This window comes from Apis cerana, linkage group LG15 (genome assembly GCF_029169275.1).
Source record: "Apis cerana isolate GH-2021 linkage group LG15, AcerK_1.0, whole genome shotgun sequence".
Classification (NCBI taxonomy): domain Eukaryota; kingdom Metazoa; phylum Arthropoda; class Insecta; order Hymenoptera; family Apidae; genus Apis; species Apis cerana.
The window spans coordinates 4,578,106-4,598,976 of NC_083866.1; the positions used below are offsets into that span (position 1 = coordinate 4,578,106).

Sequence of the window (20,871 nt, forward strand, 5' to 3'; positions counted from 1 at the left end):
ATATTTTTAATTTCATAATTTTTCCATATTTAATTTGTTTATTTAAATTATCAGTTATGTTCTAATCAATAAAATATAATATATATGCTAATGTACATGCCGAAACCATAGTCAGTTTAAAATTTTCTTATCGTGGCAAATATTTTTATGTGCTGTACTTATCTTTTCTAAATTTAATATTTGACTATTTTTCACTCAATTTATAAAATTGATATATATATATAGATATATATATATATATATACACATATAAATTTTTATAAACTTTCATAATTGATCAAACGGTATTAATAATAAAATGATGCCGTTTTATGAATCTGATAAATTGACAGAGGATAAATCATTTAATGAGTAAGATCAAAATGTTTTTCAATTTTTTTTAAATATAAAAATTATTTAAAATCAATTTCTAGATATTTACTTAAATATTCTATTATATTTTATTATTTTATGATATATTTTTTTTAACATGACAATTACACATCACGTGTATACTTTTTTAAAACAATCGTATATTGTTAAAAGTTAAATAGCTTTTAATATTTTATACATATATTTATGTAAATATTTGTTGATTTTATAAATTCATAAAATACATTCATGTATTTTAATATAAATAAATATTAAAATAAATGAAAAAATGAATAAATATTTATATATTCTTTTTATGTATAAAAATATTGAAATTGTTTATTTTTAGTGGGGAATTTACATTATATGTAAATAATTTACCTGCAGAATTAAATAAGGTATATATGTATTTAATAATTTTATTATTTTTAATATTATTAATATTATTAATATATTTCACTATTTATAAATTATTTAAATCATTAATAATTGTTTTTTTATTTATTGTATATTTTATTTTTTTAATATAAAATATGTAATAAATAATTATATAATAATATTTAAGGTCTTTTAACATTATATTTAAAAATAATAAACATAAAAGTTTATATTTTATATTTTATATTTTATATTTCATATTTCATATTTTATATTTATGATTTATATTTGTACAATTTATATTTTTTAGCATGGATTATTACAAATTTTCAATCACTATGGACAAATTAAAGAATATTTTTATCGTCCAAATACTAATTGGGCTTATATTAGTTATAATACATATCGAGAAGCAGAAAATGCTATAAAAGATTTACATAATATACCACCATTACATTTAAAAGTATCATTTGCCAAAGAAAAAGATTTTAATGGAATTCAATCTGTAAAAATATCTACTATTAAAAATGTTGAAGAAGAAAATAAAAATGTTAGTGCAATACCTATTACATTAGTAGATAAGGAATTGTAAGTAAATATTTATATATATTCATATTATATATATAATATAAGATAATATTAAATAATATTTAATAATATTATTAATATTTAATAATATTTAATAATATAAGAGATCAATTTATGAATAAATATAGGATACAAACAAGAGGACGAGGCAAACCCTTAGATATATTTAAAAAAATTCAACCAAATCCAGGATTACCAAAGTACACTTATACATCAGATAATGATTTATTATATCCATATCCTTGTGAACCATATACATATAATCCATATGAAAATGCAGAACCTTATACAAATACAAATACATTATGGACAAGGTATTATTCAAAGTTCAGTAAAAAATATACTTAAATTATATCATAAATTATATATAATATAAATTTTTATTAATATTATTTAACATTTTAGAGGACAATTAACAATTACTCCAGATGGTAAGAGACATGTTTCACTTGGTCGGGGTTATACATTATATGAAATTCCAGAACCTAATCCTGAAATTCACAATCATATCAACAAAGTATATGAAAAACGTAATTCTGTAAGTATATTATTGAAAAAATAATATTAAAAAAATAAAATAGAATACTTTTTAATAATAATTTAATAATATATAATGTAATGTAATAGGGTTTATATGAATATGGAAAAGATATGTTACAAAATGCAATTGGAACATGTAAAATATGTTTGAAAAAAACAAAATATACTTGTGAAAAATGCCACACATTTTACTGTAGCAGAAATTGTCAAGTAGCTGATTGGTCACAACATAAAATAGAATGTCAAGTTATACCGTATGTATTTTTTCATAATATCATATGACAAATAAAAAATATGAAAATTTTGTATTTTCTTTGCTTTTTAAAATTTTGTTTTTCATACTTTATTTTTAGAGCTTTAGTAACATCTATGCATTCTATGTCTACATTTCAATCAAATAATGAAGAACAAATATCTACTAGAAATATTTCTAATATTCAAATACCTTTACGACGACCAAAAAAATTAATAAACACAATAACAAATTCGAACGAAATTTCTCATGCTATTTCAGAAAATAAAGATATGGATAATATATCTGGTACAATTAATAACAATAATGAAAATAATAATGATTCAAAATATTTAGTTACAAAAACTATTAATCAACAGAAGACATATAAGAAAAATGAAATAAGCATTGAAGGAAATAATTCTTTTTTATGTAAACAATCAATTAATGAAATTTTTAACAATAATATTAAAAGCATAGAAGAAATAGATAGTCAAGAAAATGTTAGAAAATGGCAAAAATTTAATGAAAACGATGTAACGATGATGGAAAATGAAATATCTTTTTATAATAATACATTTTTATCCAAAACAAAATTTACTAATGTAACAATAATAATGAAGGAAGCTTGTGAATATTGGGTCCAAAAAGTAGAAGATCAGAATTCTATTTCTCAATTAATGACTGAATTACAAAGGGAAGCACAAAATGCACAAAAAATAGAACCAGTGATTGGAAATATTTGTGCTATAGAATATGAAGGTGTATGGCATAGAGCTGTAGTTACATGTTTAAATCCTGTAAAAGTACATTATATAGATTATGGTAATGAAGAAATTGCTCAAACAAATGATTTTCGTAAAATTGATAAATATAGGAACATTCCAAAATTTTGTACTAAAATTCGACTATCACAAAAAGCATATGAAAAATATAAGAATCTCAAATTTGAGGATGTAATAAGTGTGAAAATGATATCGATTGATTCTAATAAAATTATTAATGTCGAAGTTCAAAATGAAAACGATATTTCAAGTTTGGAAATAATTGAAAAAATGGATATTTCAAGCAATGTAAAAAATGATAAAAATGTGATTTCTTCAAAAATAATAACTGATGATAAATTATCAAGTTCTTTAAACAAAATAAAAAGTATAGTAAGCGCAGTATCTATTGGAGAAAATGGTATTCTAGAAATTCATGCAGAAATAAAAAATGATACCTACAGTATTACATTACTGCCTAACAATGCAATACCTGATTATGAAAAATTATTAACAGAATTACCTATAATGTGTGCAAAAGCAGAATGTTCAAATCATAAGTATATATTAATAATATATTATTCTATTAGAGATTTTTTTTATTTATAAAATTTTGATATAATTTATAAAATTTTTAATTTTTTTAGACCAAATGTAGGAGATTTAATATGTGGTCAACGATTTGATGGTGATTGGCTCAGAGGCTATATTTTATCTCTTATACCACCTTTAAAAATGGTTATAATAGATGAAGCTAGAATAATGCCAATTAATAAAACCGTAACGTGTGATAAAACTTTTTTAAATATTTATGCATTTGGTGCAATATGTGAAATAATTGATACTAAACATAAATTTAAGGTCTAAAATATTTAATATGTAAAATATATGTAATATTTATTTCTATATATAATTATAATTATAATTATAATTTATAGGAAGGTGATCATTATGAATTTAAAGTGATAGCACAAAATATTAATAATGAACAACATGAAATTGAAATAGAAATTTCGAATATTTCGAAAAATCAAGATAAATTAAAAGCTATTGTAAAACCTTGGATACCAATGCCTGAACAAAAAGGATTACAATATGCTGAATTGAAAAGTGGATCTGAGGTATATAAATTGCAATTTTAATTTTAATAAAAAAATAGTTATTACATTTAATATCTATTTTTAACTTGAATACAAAAATTTTTTATAGATGATAAGAAAATAGTTCTTTATAAAAGATTAATTTTTTAGGTATGCCTTACTTCTTATCGAAGTCATAATGTTTTATATGCTCGTTCTTTAGATACTGCAGAATTAGAACATTATAATTATGTTATGCAAAATATTGCAAAATGCGCTCAAACATGTATGTATGATATTAAATAATATAATAGGAAGTAAATATTTAATATAAAATTATTTTTTTTTTTATAATAGCTCCATTTTTTAAAAAACCACCAGTTGTGGGAGAAATGGTAATTGCTAAATTTGCAGATGAAAATTATTATCGTGCAATTGTTACTAAAATACAGGACAATGAAATTGTAATTTCATATATTGATTTTGGTAATACAGAAGTTACAAATATAAAAAAACTTAAAATTTTATCTGATAATTTAAAACAGGTATGTCATTATATTATAGTTATAATTATGAATAAACTATATAGAATATAGTTAAAAATTTTAATATTTAATATTTTTAAAGCTTCGATCTTGTACAACAAAGATTGTCTTAAAAGATGTTCCTATAGATATTCCTATGACAAAAGAAGTAAGTGATTATCTAAATTATTTAACAGGAACTGAAGTTCCTTTATTGTGTACATTTGATGGTGTACCTTCCAAAGATGGTGTATATCTTAAACTTCATAATGGAGAAAATGTTAATAAAGTAATAAGTGAATTACTTGTACCTACATTAAAGAAAATTGAAGAAGGTAATTATTAAAAATTATATATTTACATAAATTCATAATTAAATGTTTTCATCAAATAACTTGGATTAATATTGTTTTTTTTTATAGACAAAACATGTTATATGGCGGGTGATTTAAGTACTATTGACTTGGGAAATATTGGTGATATTGTTGAAGCACTTGTATTATATCCTATTGATGATAGTTATAAATATGCAATGTGTCCTTTAGATTATGATTTAATGACTCATGTTTTTGATATAATGCCAAAAAAAGTAACTTTTATAATTCAATAAGATTTTATTATGATTTAAAATAAATGTATAACATATTTTTATTATTTTAATATTTTTAAAGATGACTGAATATTGCGAAGCAAATGATTACTATATTCCTCGTGATACTGAACTTTGTCTTGCTTTTTATGATGGTGGATGGTATCGTGCCATATGTATAAGTCGTAGCTATACTCCTACAACAAGTGCTGTGTTTTTTGTTGATTTTGGAAATACTGAATTTATTGATCATAAAGATATACGACTTATGCCAAAGGATTTTATGAGTCCTCATGCACTTGCAAATATTTGTAATATTATTAGTAAGTAATATATATTTATTATAATATATTTGAATCATTGACATTATAAATTATAATATGACTTTATAGATGTTGCAGCTATTAACGATAATGGACAATATTCTACCGAAATAGAAGAGAGAATCAAAGAATTGGTTGTTCCTGATAATTGTATTAAAATAAAGATTGTTGATCATGATTTAGAATCTGGAATATACAATGTGGAATTACCATTTATTCGAGATAAACTAATTGAAGAGAGTTTGATATCAGCTTGAAAAAAAGATGATATATAATTCATCATTAGCATTTTAATGTTTAAAATTAAAATTATTAAAATATTTTTAAATATAAATAGTATAAGTATTTTTGTAAAAGTATTTTTATATCTTTATATGCTGTTCTGTATTTCATTACTAAACTAAGTTTCATTTAATATTCCAAAAACTTCATTTATTAATCAGTGATTATAGTTTATTATTTAATTGCTGTATAAGATTGAAAGATTTTTTTGAATATTATTTTATATTTTACTTTTGTTATCTTTTATTTTATTTTAATAGACTATTGTCTTGATTTTTGCGATTTGAAAAATGTTAATATATTAAGAAAAAATATATTTTATATTTTGTGTACAATTTATAATAAATATAAAATAAAAATAAAAATTTCCTTCTTTAATATAATTAATATTAAAACTAAATTTATTATTTTTTTTAATAAAAATTGTATATTATTATTTTAACTGTTTCTAACTAAGTCTAATTATTTAACTGAGTTTAATAATCTATTTAAATTATCATCATGTTGATTTTTTGATCATTAACGTTTCTAACCTCTTTTACGATCATTTGACTAACCTTCCTTGATGTATCTATTCAGATGACAGATCGCTATAAGCAATTCTGATTTAAATAATACGAGGCTTCCATATAATAGAAATAATAAATAATGAATGTTCAAATAAGACATCCGTATGAAGGTTTATTACATAAATATACTAATGCCATGAAAGGATGGCAATATCGTTGGTTTATACTTAGACCAGAAACTGGTGAATTACATTATTTTCTTAGTGAATCTGAAAAAAATCAACGACCACGATGTTCAATATATTTAGCTGGTGCAGTGATTGCACCAAGTGATGAAGATTCTAATACTTTCACTGTCAATTCTGCTACAGGTACTTGAAATATATTAAGTAATATCATTAGGTTACAAATTCAAATAATATAGCATTTTTATATTAATATAGGTGATATGATAAAATTAAGAGCAACAGATGCACGAGCTCGTCAAGAATGGGTTGACAAACTGCGAGCTGTTACAGAAATGTATACTAGAGCAATAGCTAGTAGTCATCCTCCTTTACCTCCAAGAGAACATTCTACCAATTCCAATAGAAATCCAGTTGCTAAACTGGAAGTTTTAGATGCATTTGCCAATTGTCAAGAACAATTATGCAAAGTAGAAAAACATAATCTTGCATTAGCACAAACTATTGAGAACTCAAGTTTAAACTTAGATCCTGATTTATTAGTTCTCAAAGCAACTGCACATACTACTTTACATACATTAAATCAATGTCTCAATATTTTATATCAATAATTTATTAAAAGTTTTAATATCATTGATCAAAGACAGATAAAAATTTGTTTATCTTTCATTATCAAAATGTATTTAATGCATTTTAATTAATTTGTATAGGATATATTTTAAATTTGTTACTGACAATCCAGCTATATGATCTTCCAATCAGTGCTAAACAACAATTTGCCTTCTTATTAAATATTAAGTATTAATTAAATAAAAATAAAAAAAATTATTATGTTTATAAGACTCTTAAATATACCTTTTTATATTAAAGATTGTTTCAAATCTTTAAATAAAAAGGAATTATAACATATATACACATAAATATAAATATAAATGAGATTAGAATTGGATAAATATTTGTGATTATTACATAACATATTAATAAAAATATAAATAATTATATATGTATAGTATAATTATTACTATTAAAGCATTTATTATTAAACATAAATGCTTCAATAAAGATGATGTTTATGAAGAAATTTAAGATATTTTTTTCAATTTAAATTTATATTAACGTTGACGAGATAAAAAGAAAAAACTGAAACTACAATTTCCTTAAAAAAATAAATGTCAAGGATACAAAATTAGGTGAAGGTAAACAAGCAAGTATTTTATCTTGTTTAGAGACAGACTCGATCAGTTTCGTTATTACGTGGTTCTCGTAAAGATCATAACATTTATATTTGATATATAAATTTTATTTGATGTAGTTAATAAGATAATTATGATAATAATAAATCGAAATTTACAAAATAATAATAAGTTTTAGATTTCTCTTTAAAAAATTATTTTTGTGCTTTAAATTTATAATAATATTTAATGATTATTCAAAAGTGAGTTGAAATTACATAAAAAAATTTGAAAAAAGATAAAATAAATCCTGAAAGATGTCTGTTGCATATACCTCAAAACTTTTAACTGAAGCTGCAGGTGTTAAGATTTATATGACGACAGAAGAACATATATCAATTGATACAATTACAGGAAAAATTTGTGTAATATTAGAAAATATAAAAGAAGCTAAAGCACTTGGTAAATCTTGCGGATTTCATTTAACGAAATCGAAGTGGGATCCTTATCCATGGATAAATCATATTGAAGTCAACAGTCTTGCCGATATAGCAGGGCTTAGGTAAGAATAAAAAAAATGGTGAAATAAATATATAAAATTTAAAAATTTAAAATTGCTTGTGGCTGTGTTTTTAGAGTTGGTGATTGTTTAATTAGTATTGACGGTAAAGATTTATTAGGATTAAAAATAAAACAAATAGCGGAATTGATCCATCATTATCAAGAATGTAATTTAAAATTGTCTATTTGGAGATTTATCGAAGAAGAAAAAGAAAAAGAGACAGGTATAGCTATAAAGGGCCCATTACCAGAAGTAGCTTGCAAACTTGCAAATGCAGTAGCTGGAGTGGTGTGTAATTTAATATTGAAAATTTTTTAAAATATTTTTAAATATATATTATAATATTTTATAAAAATAATTATTATATTTGTTTAGATACGAGTTTTAGAATGTCCAATTTGTCTAGAAAGTTCATTATCTCCAGTCTCTCAATGTGTTCACGGTCACATCATTTGTGTTGGATGTAGATCAAGGACATCTCGTTGTCCAATTTGTAGAGTTAGATTAGGTCAAGGGAGATGTTTGCTTGCGGATAAACTTAATAAGATATTTCGGGATATTTTTGATATTAAAGATAATTTATATAATAAAGCAGAATGTCATACAAAAAATCTTCGAGATCGTCTTTTTGGAAAAAATAAAAAGAAAGAATTAACGCAAGTAGTAGGAAAAACTAATGGTATAAATTCGAAAACATGTCAACTATTATTAACTAAATTATTTCGTGGTGGATTGGAAAAAGCTACTTCAGCAGATAACTTAACAGTTTCTAATGAAAAATCAAAAACATATATAAATCTAAATATTGACGAACGTTTAAATTTATATGATCGAACGAAATCTGCAAGTACTGGAGAATTATCAAAAGAAACGATAAAGAACATTGATAATAATCATTTGCAAATTAATGCACCAAATATATCAGTATCAAGTAATAATAGTTTAATGTCCAATATATCTACTACACTAATTTGGGGAGACTCTATAGATTCTATATCCTGTACTCAAATAATATGTCCGCTTTTAAAGCAAAGTGGATGTAAAAATATTATTACATCTGATGCAGTATTAGAACATTTGAGTGAAATTCATGAAATACCACAAGTTCATTTTTATTCTATTTGTGCAAAACTTCCAATACCTCTTCCATTTGGTTCAGAAGCTGTTTATATATTACACTATGGTGAAGATCTTTTTTTCTTTCAGGTATATTTTATTAAATTTATTTTACCGATTTTATTAAATTTATTTATTACATGTAAAAAATAATTAAATAAAAAATGTTTTGAAAATACAGTATGAAGATGAAATTGTTTGGATTACTAGTACTATAGAAAAAAAAATATCATGGAAATGGATTTTGTATGGTCAAGGAAAAAATGGTACTGAAATAAAAATATGCAGAAATGTTGCTAGTCTTGTAAGTCCCTTGGTATTATCATCACAACACACTGCACCATTGCCAAATGCTTTGTTATTACACACATTAAACATTCAGTTAATAGAATGTCTCTCACATGAACAATTGGAAATATAAAAAAATATATAAATTTTAAAAACTAATAAAATTGTTCATTTTTATTAATAAAAATTAACAAGTACATTATATTCTAATATAAAAATTTGACATATCACAATGCTAATATAAAAATATTTATGTAAATAATATTAACATTTACATATAATAAAAAAGTATAATATAGTTTTGTATTAAGATCAATATTTAATAAAATGAAATTACTAAAATATGTATTATTATAAGATATACAAATGAATAATATATGAATTTCTTAATTTTTAAAGCATATGTGAAAGACTTAAAATTCATATAAGTATGTATTATGGTGTTTTATGTAATATATCATCCATATATGGTTTGAAAAATTCAAGTTGTCCAGTTTTGATTGCTTGACCTGCCATGATATCATATGCATATTTTAATACAGCCAAATAGTTTTCTTTCCCAACTATACTTAATTGAACATTGAATACATGAGTATCACAGGAAGGCATTATTTTCTTTGCAACTGGCATACAAAGCATTCTTTTTTTTATATCAGGTTGTACATCTGTCACTTCAGCTTCTTCTTTCTTCTTATCTCTTTTGGGACAACTACAAACTCTAACAGGAAGTCTTCTTCGACCTAAAATTCTTTTATTACGATCTTCCAAAGTAAAAATTAATTCTGTTGGTCTACGATTCATACCAGATGGGCAACTATTTTTACATAAAAATTTAAAACATACTGGAACATATTGTGATCCAGGTTGTGGTCTATTAAGAGGTATTATTATAGACAAATGTTCATTTCTTTCTTCATACATAGTAAGATGATGTGTACATCTAACAACATGTTTAATTACTCTGGGATCCACATCTCTATTACTTGGATTATTTGGTGCCATGTGATTATGACATCTTCTAACTGGATCACTAGCATATTGATCTAAACTAAAAACCATAGCAGTACGTAAAAGAAAACCATCCTCAGGTGGTTCCCATTTAACACGTAGTGGTAATGTTTCTTCCATGACAATAAACACTTTTTTTAATGTTTGAGAATACTAAATAAAATAAATGAAATCAAATATACATTACATATTAAGTTCTTATACATATGATTAATATTTCAATTATATACTTACAACCCAATGTTTACTAGAATCTTGATTAACTAATAAAATCTGAAAATTATGACGACCGGGAAACTCTTCTCTTACTGGAATATGAGGATCAAGTTCTTGAAAATATTCTTCTTCCTCTTCATCTTTCATTTGTTTTTCTTCTTCTATGTATTGTTGTGTTAAATCATATTTTTCTTCCGTTTTATCTTCTGTTATACTTTGAAACCAAAATGAGGGTACAAATCCACTAAATCAAATAATATGTAATGACATATAATATTTAATATAGAGAAAACTAAAGTAGTGAAGCGCATAAGAATGTTGTAATAATTATTACATATCAACATTTCTTACATATCCTTCACAATTATTTTGTAATCTTCTTCACCTAATATATCAGACTCTTGTGAGTCTGAAAATCCATTTGTAGTGGTCATATTCCATAAAATATTTATTATTTATAACAACAAATCATTAAACTTAAATCACGTTGCTCTAAAAAGATGCCATTTATATCCGCGGGAATATCCTTTGTTAAAATAATAGTTGATTTTCAATCAATTATTATCGTTCTTAATGTAGATTTTCATGAAATAATATTTTTTTTAACTAAGTTTTTTTGTTGATTAATAATAATCAATATATATATAAATAAAATAATATTTAATACAATAATTAGAAAAAATAAAAAAATTGTATTTTTAATTATTTTAAATATTAAATATTAAATAATTATATATATTATTTAGTATTATAATAAATATATATTATATATATAGTATTTAGTATATAATATTATATAATATTTAGTAGTTATATATATATTATAATAATTAACAAAATTTTTTAAATGTTTTTAACTAAATTTTTTTTTGCGTTTGTATATATATCTATAATTTGTATATTATATGGATATATGTCACATTATTTTATGGCGGGAATAACATGTGGCGCACCACGGTAATGTACGTCAAATGTGCGAAACAAACGACTCCAATATGGCGAATGTAAGGGACAGTGATACTTCGTTGTGGCTTCATAACAAGCTTGGAACGTCAAATGATAGCTGGACTGGAAGTTCAATTTGTTCACAACTTAATGCAGAAGTATTGCGGAATATTAAAGATTGTTTTCCAGATCTTCAAACGCAAGTTAAACTTAAATTACTTCTTTCATTTTTCCACATACCAAGACGGAATGTCGAGGAGGTAGGACAAATTTTGTTTATTGCATATATTTAAAGTAAGAAAAAACAAAAATTTTTTTTTGTAAAATATATATAAAAAGTTTTATAATTATTACTTGAATCCATATTTAATAATTATTATGTACATATATCTTAAGATTACATTGTTATTTATTTTCATTAGATATTGAATGTTTTTGAAATGTTTAGTAATTAATCACATTTTATATTTAATATTGTTCATAAAGTTAAATATAATTAATTTCTTTTTATTTATATTTATATTTTATTACTTATATTTAAATTTTTAAAAATATATTTTAAAAAATATACATTTTTTCATTTTCAATATAATTTATATTTTAAATGTATCTTTTTTTATGCATATTTATAATTTGTAATTTATTAAATTATGTAGTGGCGCGTTGAATTGGAAGAAATCATTGAAGTGGCGTCATTGGATAGTGAATTATGGGTGTCAATGCTATCCGAAGCGATGAAAACATTTCCATCAACAGGTTCTTTGAATACAGACATTACAGATTTAGATGAACATAGGCCTATTTTTGGAGAACTAGTCAATGATCTTCGAAAACTTTTGAAAAAACAAAATGATCCAGCTATGCTTCCATTAGAATGTCATTATCTTAATAAGACTGCTCTTACTTCTGTGGTTGGCCAACAACCTGCACCAGTTAAGCATTTTACTTTGAAGAGAAAACCAAAAAGTGCTGCATTAAGAGCAGAGCTACTTCAAAAAAGTACAGATGCTGCAAGCAATTTAAAAAAAAGCACTGCTCCTACAGTACCTGTAAGAAGTAGAGGAATGCCTAGGAAAATGACTGACACAAGTAAATTTATATGCATATTTTTAATTAATATTATTTAAAAAAAAAAAATGTAAATATAAAATAATATACTACTTTTAGCACCTTTGAAAGGCATTCCCAGTAGAGTCCCTACAAGTGGTTTTCGTTCTCCCTCGCTTACGAGTTCTTCAATGTCTAACAGGACACCTCTTAGCAATAGAATGCGCAAAGACGGTGGTATTAAGTTACTGGATATTAATGAACAACCACTTGGCTATGCTCAAGCAAAAAAACGAAAGAGAATGATGGAATTGGAAGAACAACAAAAGAAAGTTGCAGAAGCTCAAGCTGTAGCAGCTGCTACTACATCACCGGTTACGACTACGACGGAAACATCAACAACTCCAGAATATGCCCAGGGATTAACTTCGATTAATCCACCTGCTACTCCCATTACTCCTGTAGCATCTGTACAATCTTATACACCTACTACTCCAAGTGGAGTAGTGCCAGTAACAACACCACAAACTCGTATGTTTTTATATATAGCTATGCTAGAATAAGAAATTAAATGAATAAAAAAATAATTAATTTTTTCTTATACAGCTACCACACCAAGTACACCTACAAATCCGAATACAGTTATACCTGTTACGACACCGACAGTTATTACACCTGTGGAAAGTACACCTGTCGGAGTGCAAACAGTTAGACCAGCCCAAACAGTTACACAAATTCGTATACAAACTACTGCACAACCTGCTAATGCAGCAGCAAATACGAGAAAAGGCTTATCTCTCACGGTATGAAAAATATTTATACTGTGTGCTATATATATTTTATATATTATATATAAAAATTATAATTGTTATATTATTAATTTATCGTATTATTTTTATAGCGAGAACAAATGTTGGAAGCACAAGAAATGTTTAGAACAGCTAATAAAGTAACTCGACCAGAGAAAGCTCTTATTCTAGGTTTCATGGCTGGTTCAAGAGGTATATATCTTTTTAAAATATTTTTTAATATCAAATATCTTTTAATAAAAAAAAATACATTTATTTATTTATATATTCATATATTTAGATAATCCTTGTCCAAAGTTGGGTAATATAGTCACAGTAATGCTCTCGGAAAATATAGAAGAAGTGACTCAACCGGATGGTACAACAGTTCCCATGTTGGTTGAGACACATTTCCAAATGAATTATACAAATGGCGAATGGAAGAGGATAAAGAAAAATCGAAGAATTATTACAGAAGAATCAACGTCCACTACGACTCCTACTCCCAGTGTGACGGCAACAGCTTCCAATTGAAAAAAAATAAAAGAAATTTTTATCGAGTTGCAATTATATAGGTCAATAATTCTGTCATTTTTTGGATGACAGTGTTTTGAAAAACTCTGTTCTATAGATAGCAAAAGAATTTGAATACAGAAGGCAAAACATGGCCTCTGTGTTCCATATGGTGTAAGCAGACTTGTGTATCATGTTTTAGTAGTAAAACTTTAATGTATGATGTACATGTTACATCAAAAAAGATGTTATTCGAAAAAATACAATGTAATAATGAAGATATTCTTGTTTCCATTTTTTTTAAAAATGGAAGAATAGTTAAACGGACACATTTTTTAATTGAAAATAACGCTTAGACATTATTTTCAACAGATTTCAAATATTATTAGAAATAAAAACTTCTATTTCTATGCGCGCATCTGGTTTCATTGACAATGAATAAAAATCATTGATTAATTAAAAAATTAAATGCTATTTATTAATAGATAGTATGATATTTTTCATTGTAGAGGAAACCGGATATTATTAATTTAAATGCGATAGTTGGTAATTTGAATTTATATATAAATATATACATAAAAACAAGTTTCTTCATTCAATAGAAACGAATATAAAACTTATAATATTGTTATTTGAATAAAATATGGTTATATTGATTAAATTTGATTTAATTAAAAAATTATATTTATTATTATAATGCAATATATATTGAAGAATGATTTGAAATGTTGAGATGTTAAGATATTGATGTATTGGCAATTCCAAAGATCAATTTTCTTACTTCGACAATTGTCGCCCTCTAACATTTTACTAGAAGGTTATTTCGTTTTTCGAAAGAATATTTTATAAGAATCTAAACAATTATTTTCTCGATAGTAATTAATATTTGATTAACAAAATTAATCAAAATTAAAATATATTTAATAAATTCTAAGATATTTTCTATTATTTTTTATTAAAATGTGTCATTCATAAGAAAAGTGAATTATATAACCTCTTTGAAAAGTTCAAGATAAACTTTCAACAAGAAAATAAGTTTTAAATTTAATATTTAAATTTAATATTTATTGTTTTATGAAGTAATTTTGTATTTCTCTGATTATAAGATTTATTATCGTTGCTTTGTCCTTGCATTGAGAATAATTTATATATTAATAATGCTTCGATTCTTAGCATCTTTACATTCTCAGACTTGCAAAGCGGTAAGTTATTTGATCTAATAGAAATATTAATTATTTAATTTATTTATATCATTTGAAAATTATTTTAATTTAATAATAATATTTTAATATGTATTTAATTATTAATTTTATTATTCAATATCATGTTTGTAATATATGAATAGTACATTTACAGGTATATGTAGCAACATCAAGTTTGGTGAAAACTAAACAACCGACGTTAGTAGAACATGCTCGAAATTTTTGTGTTAGTTCAAAACTTTTTTCTTGCCAACTTCAAATTCAAAAACCTGCACCTGAATTTTCCGGAACTGCTGTAGTGGATGGCGATTTCAAAGAAATCAAATTAAGTGATTACAAAGGAAAATACGTTGTTCTCTTCTTTTATCCATTAGACTTGTAAGTTATTAAGAATTATATATTCAGGGAAAATCAAATATTTTATTTGAAAATATATATAATTTTATTTTTAGCACATTTGTCTGCCCTACTGAGTTGATAGCGTTTAGTGAAAAAATTTCAGAATTTAAAGCTTTAAATACACAAGTAATTGGAGTTTCTACAGATTCCCATTTTAGTCATTTAGCATGGACTAATACACCGAGAAAACAGGGTGGATTAGGTGGTAATTTAGGTTATCCTCTTCTTAGTGATTTTAATAAAGAAATATCAATCAAATATAATGTACTTCTCCAAGAATCTGGAATTGCTTTACGAGGTCTCTTCATTATAGACAAAGAAGGAATATTAAGACAGTTAAGCATAAATGATTTACCAGTAGGTAGAAGCGTAGATGAAACATTGAGACTTATCAAAGCATTCCAATTTGTTGAAAAACATGGAGAAGTTTGTCCTGCTAATTGGCAACCAGATTCTAAAACCATTAAACCAAATCCAAAGGATAGTAAACAATATTTTGAATCAGTTAATTAAATATTAAAAATAAATATTTTCTATAAGTATAACTAAACTATAACGAATTGTATAATAAAAAGCATGTAATACAAAAAATATTAACATATATTATAAAAATATGAAAAAACGATAATTTACTTTTTACCTTTTAATATTTAATTTTTTTAAAAATATTTCTCATGTAATTTTTTTTTTTTCAAGTAACACGTATTGAAAAATATAAAATTTATCAACTGTATATTATATATTATAATCGGGTTCTTCGCAACTTGTTCAATACAATAAAATATATTGAGAGTAGTTTTAATCAGAAGCAAAGGATATGAATACTTGTAATGCTGGAATTAAAGAACAAAAGGGAGAGAAAAAAAATATATATATATATATATATATATAAACGGTTTCATATACATGTAATAAAATGTGAATAATTCAAGAATCGAATCCGAAGTGCCGATATAAAAGGAAAATCTTGCATCTTGTATTAATTTAATTTTTTAGGATGATTTTTTAGAAAGTAATAGTGATAGATCAATTTTTTTTTTTGGGATATACAAAATTCATTTGCAATATTGATCAATATCAAAAAAGAAAGTCGATTGTGAAATTCATGAGACCGCATTTACGATGAATTTATAAGAGAGAGCTTATTATTTCGTAAAGAAGATACCGACGCCGGTAACGCCCCTAAAGGAAGGGATAAAGTAACTAGAGAAGAGGGTCGGAAAACGGTGGACGTATAAGAGCAGGAGACTGAAAAACTGAAAAGCGACGCCGGAGATAAACGGCTCATCCTTTCTCGCCCTATAAAATCCAATCCTGTCCTTTACAAGCCGAAATTTCAAGATTAAACATATTCTCGCGAGATCGAGATAGCACAAATTAACTTTTCAAGACTTCTTATATCTTATATGGTAAATACTATTTATTCATCGAATAAAATATCATTTGGATGATTTAAAAATTAAAATTAACTATTTCTCTTTTTCATTTATCTTAAAGAGGAAAGAAGGAAATTTTTGCCTTCTATTCAAAAATTTATACTAATCATTGAAACATGGAAAATCAAATTTTCAATTTTATCTGTTTTTTTTTATCTGTTTATATGTGTATCAAAAAGAAATTTATAGATAGAATCGATGCCACAACAGTGCGAATAAATTTTTCCGATTCTCGCGTTCGTCTTTTGGAAAGTTTGCGAAATTGAATTAAATTTCGTTTTTTACCTTTCTCTTCTCTCCTTTTCCATCGCGATTCTTACGACGATTATCGATCTTTCTTTTAAGGCTTGTCAATTCCATCATAATGTCTGTTCGATTAAGAGTGAGCGTGGATTATGTCGTCGTCACAGTGTACGTGTATTTTCTTCTTTTAATCGACTTTCTAACTATCGTCGCCGGTTTGTTCCGCCCCCGCGGTTGTTGGGGCTGCGATTGTACGGCTTCTCGTTCTAATTGCTTCTCTTGTTGTCCGTAACTAACGCTTAACAGATCTTACCATTTATCTTCGATATCGTCGCTCGCTTCCAGAACGATTCGTTGAGCTTTGATATCGAATTTATGTAACGATTTTGATAAAATAATACAGTTTATAATAATCAGAAAAAAATATATTTATAAAAAGAGAAGACGCGAATATGATACACGTTATTATTTCGTGTGAATATGAAATCAAGAAAGAGAACTTAAATATAAATATTTTTTTCTCTTAATGTAACAAAAAAATTATAAACGCGCATTTTATTTTGTCTTAAAGCAACAAGAGCATACAATTTTTTTTCATTATATTATATACGTACGGAATAATACTAAAAGAAAAAAAAAAAAAAAAAAAAAGAGGAACGAATATGAATATCTTATCCAACCAATTCTTTATCGTGGATCTTTTAGCTCGTTAAATAAATAATTAAATAAATCATCCTATCGATAGAGATATCAAATGTTCGGATGCCATAAAATATCTTTATAATCCCGATAAATCCATCGGTGTCAAAGATCCTACGTGCGCACACAAATCGCGCCCGACAATATCTATCGGTCACTCTTCCCCCGCGGATAACAATAACAATAGCCGGCAAATCGTTTTAACTTCGTTAGCCCAGCCACCATACCACAGCGACCATAGTCTCTGCGAAGTTGTACGGCGGAACGGGATAGAATAAGATGAAGAATAAGAAAGGAAAGGCGGTCGACTATCCAACCCGGCCCGTTTATTGTCGTCCGAGCGATCGAAGCGAGCGAACGCGCGCGTCAAAGGGGCCCATCCTCTATCGTTTCTCGTGAAATAGAGCTCGCTTCGTCGTTTGAACGCATCCTCCTTTTCTCGCCCTTCCTCCCTCTCTCTCTCTCTCTCTCTCTCTCAACCGAGCCACTCGTTTTTTCCCCGCCGGGGGTAGGAGCCGTCTAATAACCTCCCAGCCGAAGGACTGCCTCGCGAAAAAGGAACATTTTCTTAAAGGAGCATTCAGAGCGCGGCTTGATAGGTGGATATTATAGTAGCTGGGGGGAGGGGGAAGCAAGGAGGAGGAGAGTTACCCTCTGCCGCTGCCTAGGAAGAAGAGAGAGAAGGAAGGAGGAGAAAACGTGGCCGCGCCAACGAAACGAGGAGAGAAAGAGGCAAAGAGAGAGAGAGAGAGTGGGGTTGTACCAGTGGAGGCAGAGGGATGCATCCATCCATATCCATCCCGGGGTGGCTACTGGGGCTTTGATTACTTGTTTTAATCTTCCGACTGCCGACTGGGCGAGCATCTGTCACTCAAAATCCGTAATTGCGCCCGGTACCGCGGCGGAAGGCTCTCCTTCCAACCCCCTCCAACCCCTAGACCGTTGATTCGCGGAAGAGCAGGCCGCCCATGATGCCTCTCGAAAAGAGGAGAGGGAGGGGGTTTGCCTCTATGCCTTCTCGCTTTGACCGCTCTCCCATTACTTTCTTATTGCTCGTTTAGCACTTTCACACTGGCCTTCTACACACTGGTTACGGGCTACGGGACACATTCGGAGGCGATCGGCTAATCGGATTAGCACCGTTGCACCATTCGAATTCCTTCTTCGCTATTTCCACCCGGTTCTCCTCCTTTCAGATATATATATATACCTCGTCGAGATTATTGCACAAGGGACGGCTACGGTTTTACGGCCGGTAAAGATTCGTTTTGCGAAACGAAATCGGGAAACGGGAAGAGGGAATCGTGAAAGGGATCTTGGCAAGCCTCGATTCCCAAGAATTGGGAAAAAGAATCGAGCACCACGTTAAAGTAGACCAAGAGGTTCGGGGCACAAGCTCCAGTGCGGTTGGCATAAATCTGGCCACGTGGTTAACACAGTTCGTTTCGTTTCTGGAAAGAAGTCTCCTCGTAGGTCACTCGTCAAAGAGCAAAAGACCAAGAAGAAGAAGAAGAAAAGGCGGAGGGAGGGGAAGAATCTCTATTCTCTAAATCCACTTACACCACGAATGGACGAGGTTCCATCATCAGATCGATGAAGAAAAAAGATTCTGGCTAAATGGTAGCCCGTTATCGGCGTTGCCCTACAACGAGGCCAATCGGGGGCGCCGATAGAGGGGAGTCGAAAATACTACTACAACACCCCCGGCAACGTGATCTAATTGTACCCACTCAAACCCGGATGAAAACAATGCGGGACACGGGCTCGCGCGTTGCATTTAGCTAAATGTGTCTTTTGTCACGGCCATTGCCCGTCCACCGTGTCGTTCGCGAATTAGACGACAAAGCCCGGTCTCCTCCGTTGTTTACGTTCACCGGCCATTGTGCCAGGGTTAACTCTCTGCGCACGTCAAAGCCCACTTAATGCCGCCTTTAATTACAAGTGTAACCGGGCAACAACGCATCGCCCAATCGAATATACCGTATCCAACCCTTGAGCGATGATAGCGGATCGATAACGATGTCCCTTCTATGGAAATTATTGGGAAAGATACGATTTCTTTTTTCTTTTTTTTTCTTTTAGGATACAGTAAAATTCGATTCTCGATTCATAATGAAAATAAAAACATCTAAAACAGAAGGGATACGTATCGTAGAATCAAATATAATTCGTCCTTTATTAACGTACGACGACGAATTTTTGTTCCAGATGAATCCACGTACGTGCGCCACGTAACTTCATTTCCTCTACATATTGATCTCGAGGAGGGATCCAAGCTTCGCCAATCGAGAAAGAAAATTCAAAAGAGATTCTTTGGAGAGCTCCCCCCGCGTATTATTTCCGTCCAGACGCGACGTAATCGTTCCTCCGACCGATTTAATCTGCCCGATTCCCGAACCCCAGGTCGCAGAGGCGGCGCAATCTCGTGGCGATCGCGTGAGCAAGAAAAGAAGAAGGTTCGCCGGGATTCTCTAATTGTCGGAGTCATTCGTTCCTTTCACGGAACAACGGAACAGATGCACCGACTTTGTGCTCGGGAGGCTGGATCGAGGGGAGAATCGGGGGGAGGGTCCCCGTGTCTCTTGGGGTTATTTTCAGTCGATTATCCGGCCGGGCGTGGGGTCAACACCGCTGATAGTTTGCCCCCGACGAGGAAAAAGAGTGCTCTATTAGTGGGCCGGGATGGAATATCGAGGGTGGGGTTGGAAAGAATGGTAGGATCGACGACTTAATTTTCGTCTTTTCTACGCATCGTGAAGCTTCTGCGGATCATCCACGCTTCCCAACGATGCCTATATCCGATCGTGATTCGCCCGCTGACACGCGCCGGGTCCTTTGTGATCCGCGAGAGTGTGCGACTTTGACCGGAGCAAATCATTTCGATGTGGTGGTA

General features: G+C 28.1%; 6 protein-coding genes across 8 annotated transcripts; 5 read left to right on the plus strand and 1 right to left on the minus strand.

Moving 5' to 3' along the window:
- Positions 1–85: 85 nt before the first annotated feature.
- On the plus strand, positions 86–6,015 carry LOC107995594 (tudor domain-containing protein 1). The gene is made up of 15 exons (XM_062085696.1): positions 86–351; positions 701–749; positions 1,040–1,317; positions 1,446–1,631; positions 1,723–1,855; positions 1,945–2,111; positions 2,211–3,413; positions 3,501–3,714; positions 3,792–3,974; positions 4,104–4,218; positions 4,290–4,477; positions 4,560–4,791; positions 4,879–5,045; positions 5,128–5,368; positions 5,438–6,015. The coding sequence occupies exons 1-15, from the start codon at positions 299–301 to the stop codon at positions 5,623–5,625; spliced, it is 3,597 nt and encodes a 1,198-aa protein (XP_061941680.1). The 5' UTR covers positions 86–298; the 3' UTR covers positions 5,626–6,015.
- A 28-nt stretch (positions 6,016–6,043) lies between these two features.
- On the plus strand, positions 6,044–7,425 carry LOC107995593 (oxysterol-binding protein-related protein 11). Its single transcript, XM_017053205.3, has 2 exons — positions 6,044–6,530; positions 6,603–7,425. The coding sequence occupies exons 1-2, from the start codon at positions 6,299–6,301 to the stop codon at positions 6,953–6,955; spliced, it is 585 nt and encodes a 194-aa protein (XP_016908694.1). The 5' UTR covers positions 6,044–6,298; the 3' UTR covers positions 6,956–7,425.
- Positions 7,426–7,565: 140 nt separating this feature from the next.
- On the plus strand, positions 7,566–9,646 carry LOC107995592 (uncharacterized). The gene is made up of 4 exons (XM_017053204.3): positions 7,566–8,078; positions 8,153–8,366; positions 8,454–9,284; positions 9,376–9,646. The coding sequence occupies exons 1-4, from the start codon at positions 7,834–7,836 to the stop codon at positions 9,613–9,615; spliced, it is 1,530 nt and encodes a 509-aa protein (XP_016908693.2). The 5' UTR covers positions 7,566–7,833; the 3' UTR covers positions 9,616–9,646.
- LOC107995588 (cellular tumor antigen p53) lies at positions 9,373–11,251 on the minus strand. 3 transcript variants are annotated; one of them, XM_017053194.3, is made up of 3 exons: positions 11,092–11,251; positions 10,725–10,950; positions 9,373–10,643 (listed from the first exon to the last, which is right to left on the minus strand). In XM_017053194.3, exons 2-3 carry the CDS (start codon positions 10,851–10,853, stop codon positions 9,918–9,920), a joined length of 855 nt encoding a protein of 284 aa, XP_016908683.1. In that variant the 5' UTR covers positions 10,854–10,950; positions 11,092–11,251; the 3' UTR covers positions 9,373–9,917. The 3 variants fall into 3 exon arrangements, with proteins under 3 accessions (XP_016908683.1, XP_016908682.1, XP_016908684.1); XM_017053193.3 differs by having other exon boundaries at positions 11,058–11,244; XM_017053195.3 differs by having other exon boundaries at positions 11,041–11,207.
- A 411-nt stretch (positions 11,252–11,662) lies between these two features.
- On the plus strand, positions 11,663–14,678 carry LOC107995587 (negative elongation factor A). The gene is made up of 6 exons (XM_017053191.3): positions 11,663–11,911; positions 12,308–12,740; positions 12,819–13,229; positions 13,305–13,501; positions 13,600–13,699; positions 13,788–14,678. The coding sequence occupies exons 1-6, from the start codon at positions 11,678–11,680 to the stop codon at positions 14,018–14,020; spliced, it is 1,608 nt and encodes a 535-aa protein (XP_016908680.1). The 5' UTR covers positions 11,663–11,677; the 3' UTR covers positions 14,021–14,678.
- A 132-nt stretch (positions 14,679–14,810) lies between these two features.
- On the plus strand, positions 14,811–17,065 carry LOC107995586 (peroxiredoxin). The gene is made up of 3 exons (XM_017053190.2): positions 14,811–15,201; positions 15,356–15,579; positions 15,654–17,065. The coding sequence occupies exons 1-3, from the start codon at positions 15,157–15,159 to the stop codon at positions 16,111–16,113; spliced, it is 729 nt and encodes a 242-aa protein (XP_016908679.1). The 5' UTR covers positions 14,811–15,156; the 3' UTR covers positions 16,114–17,065.
- The last annotated feature ends 3,806 nt before the right edge of the window (positions 17,066–20,871 follow it).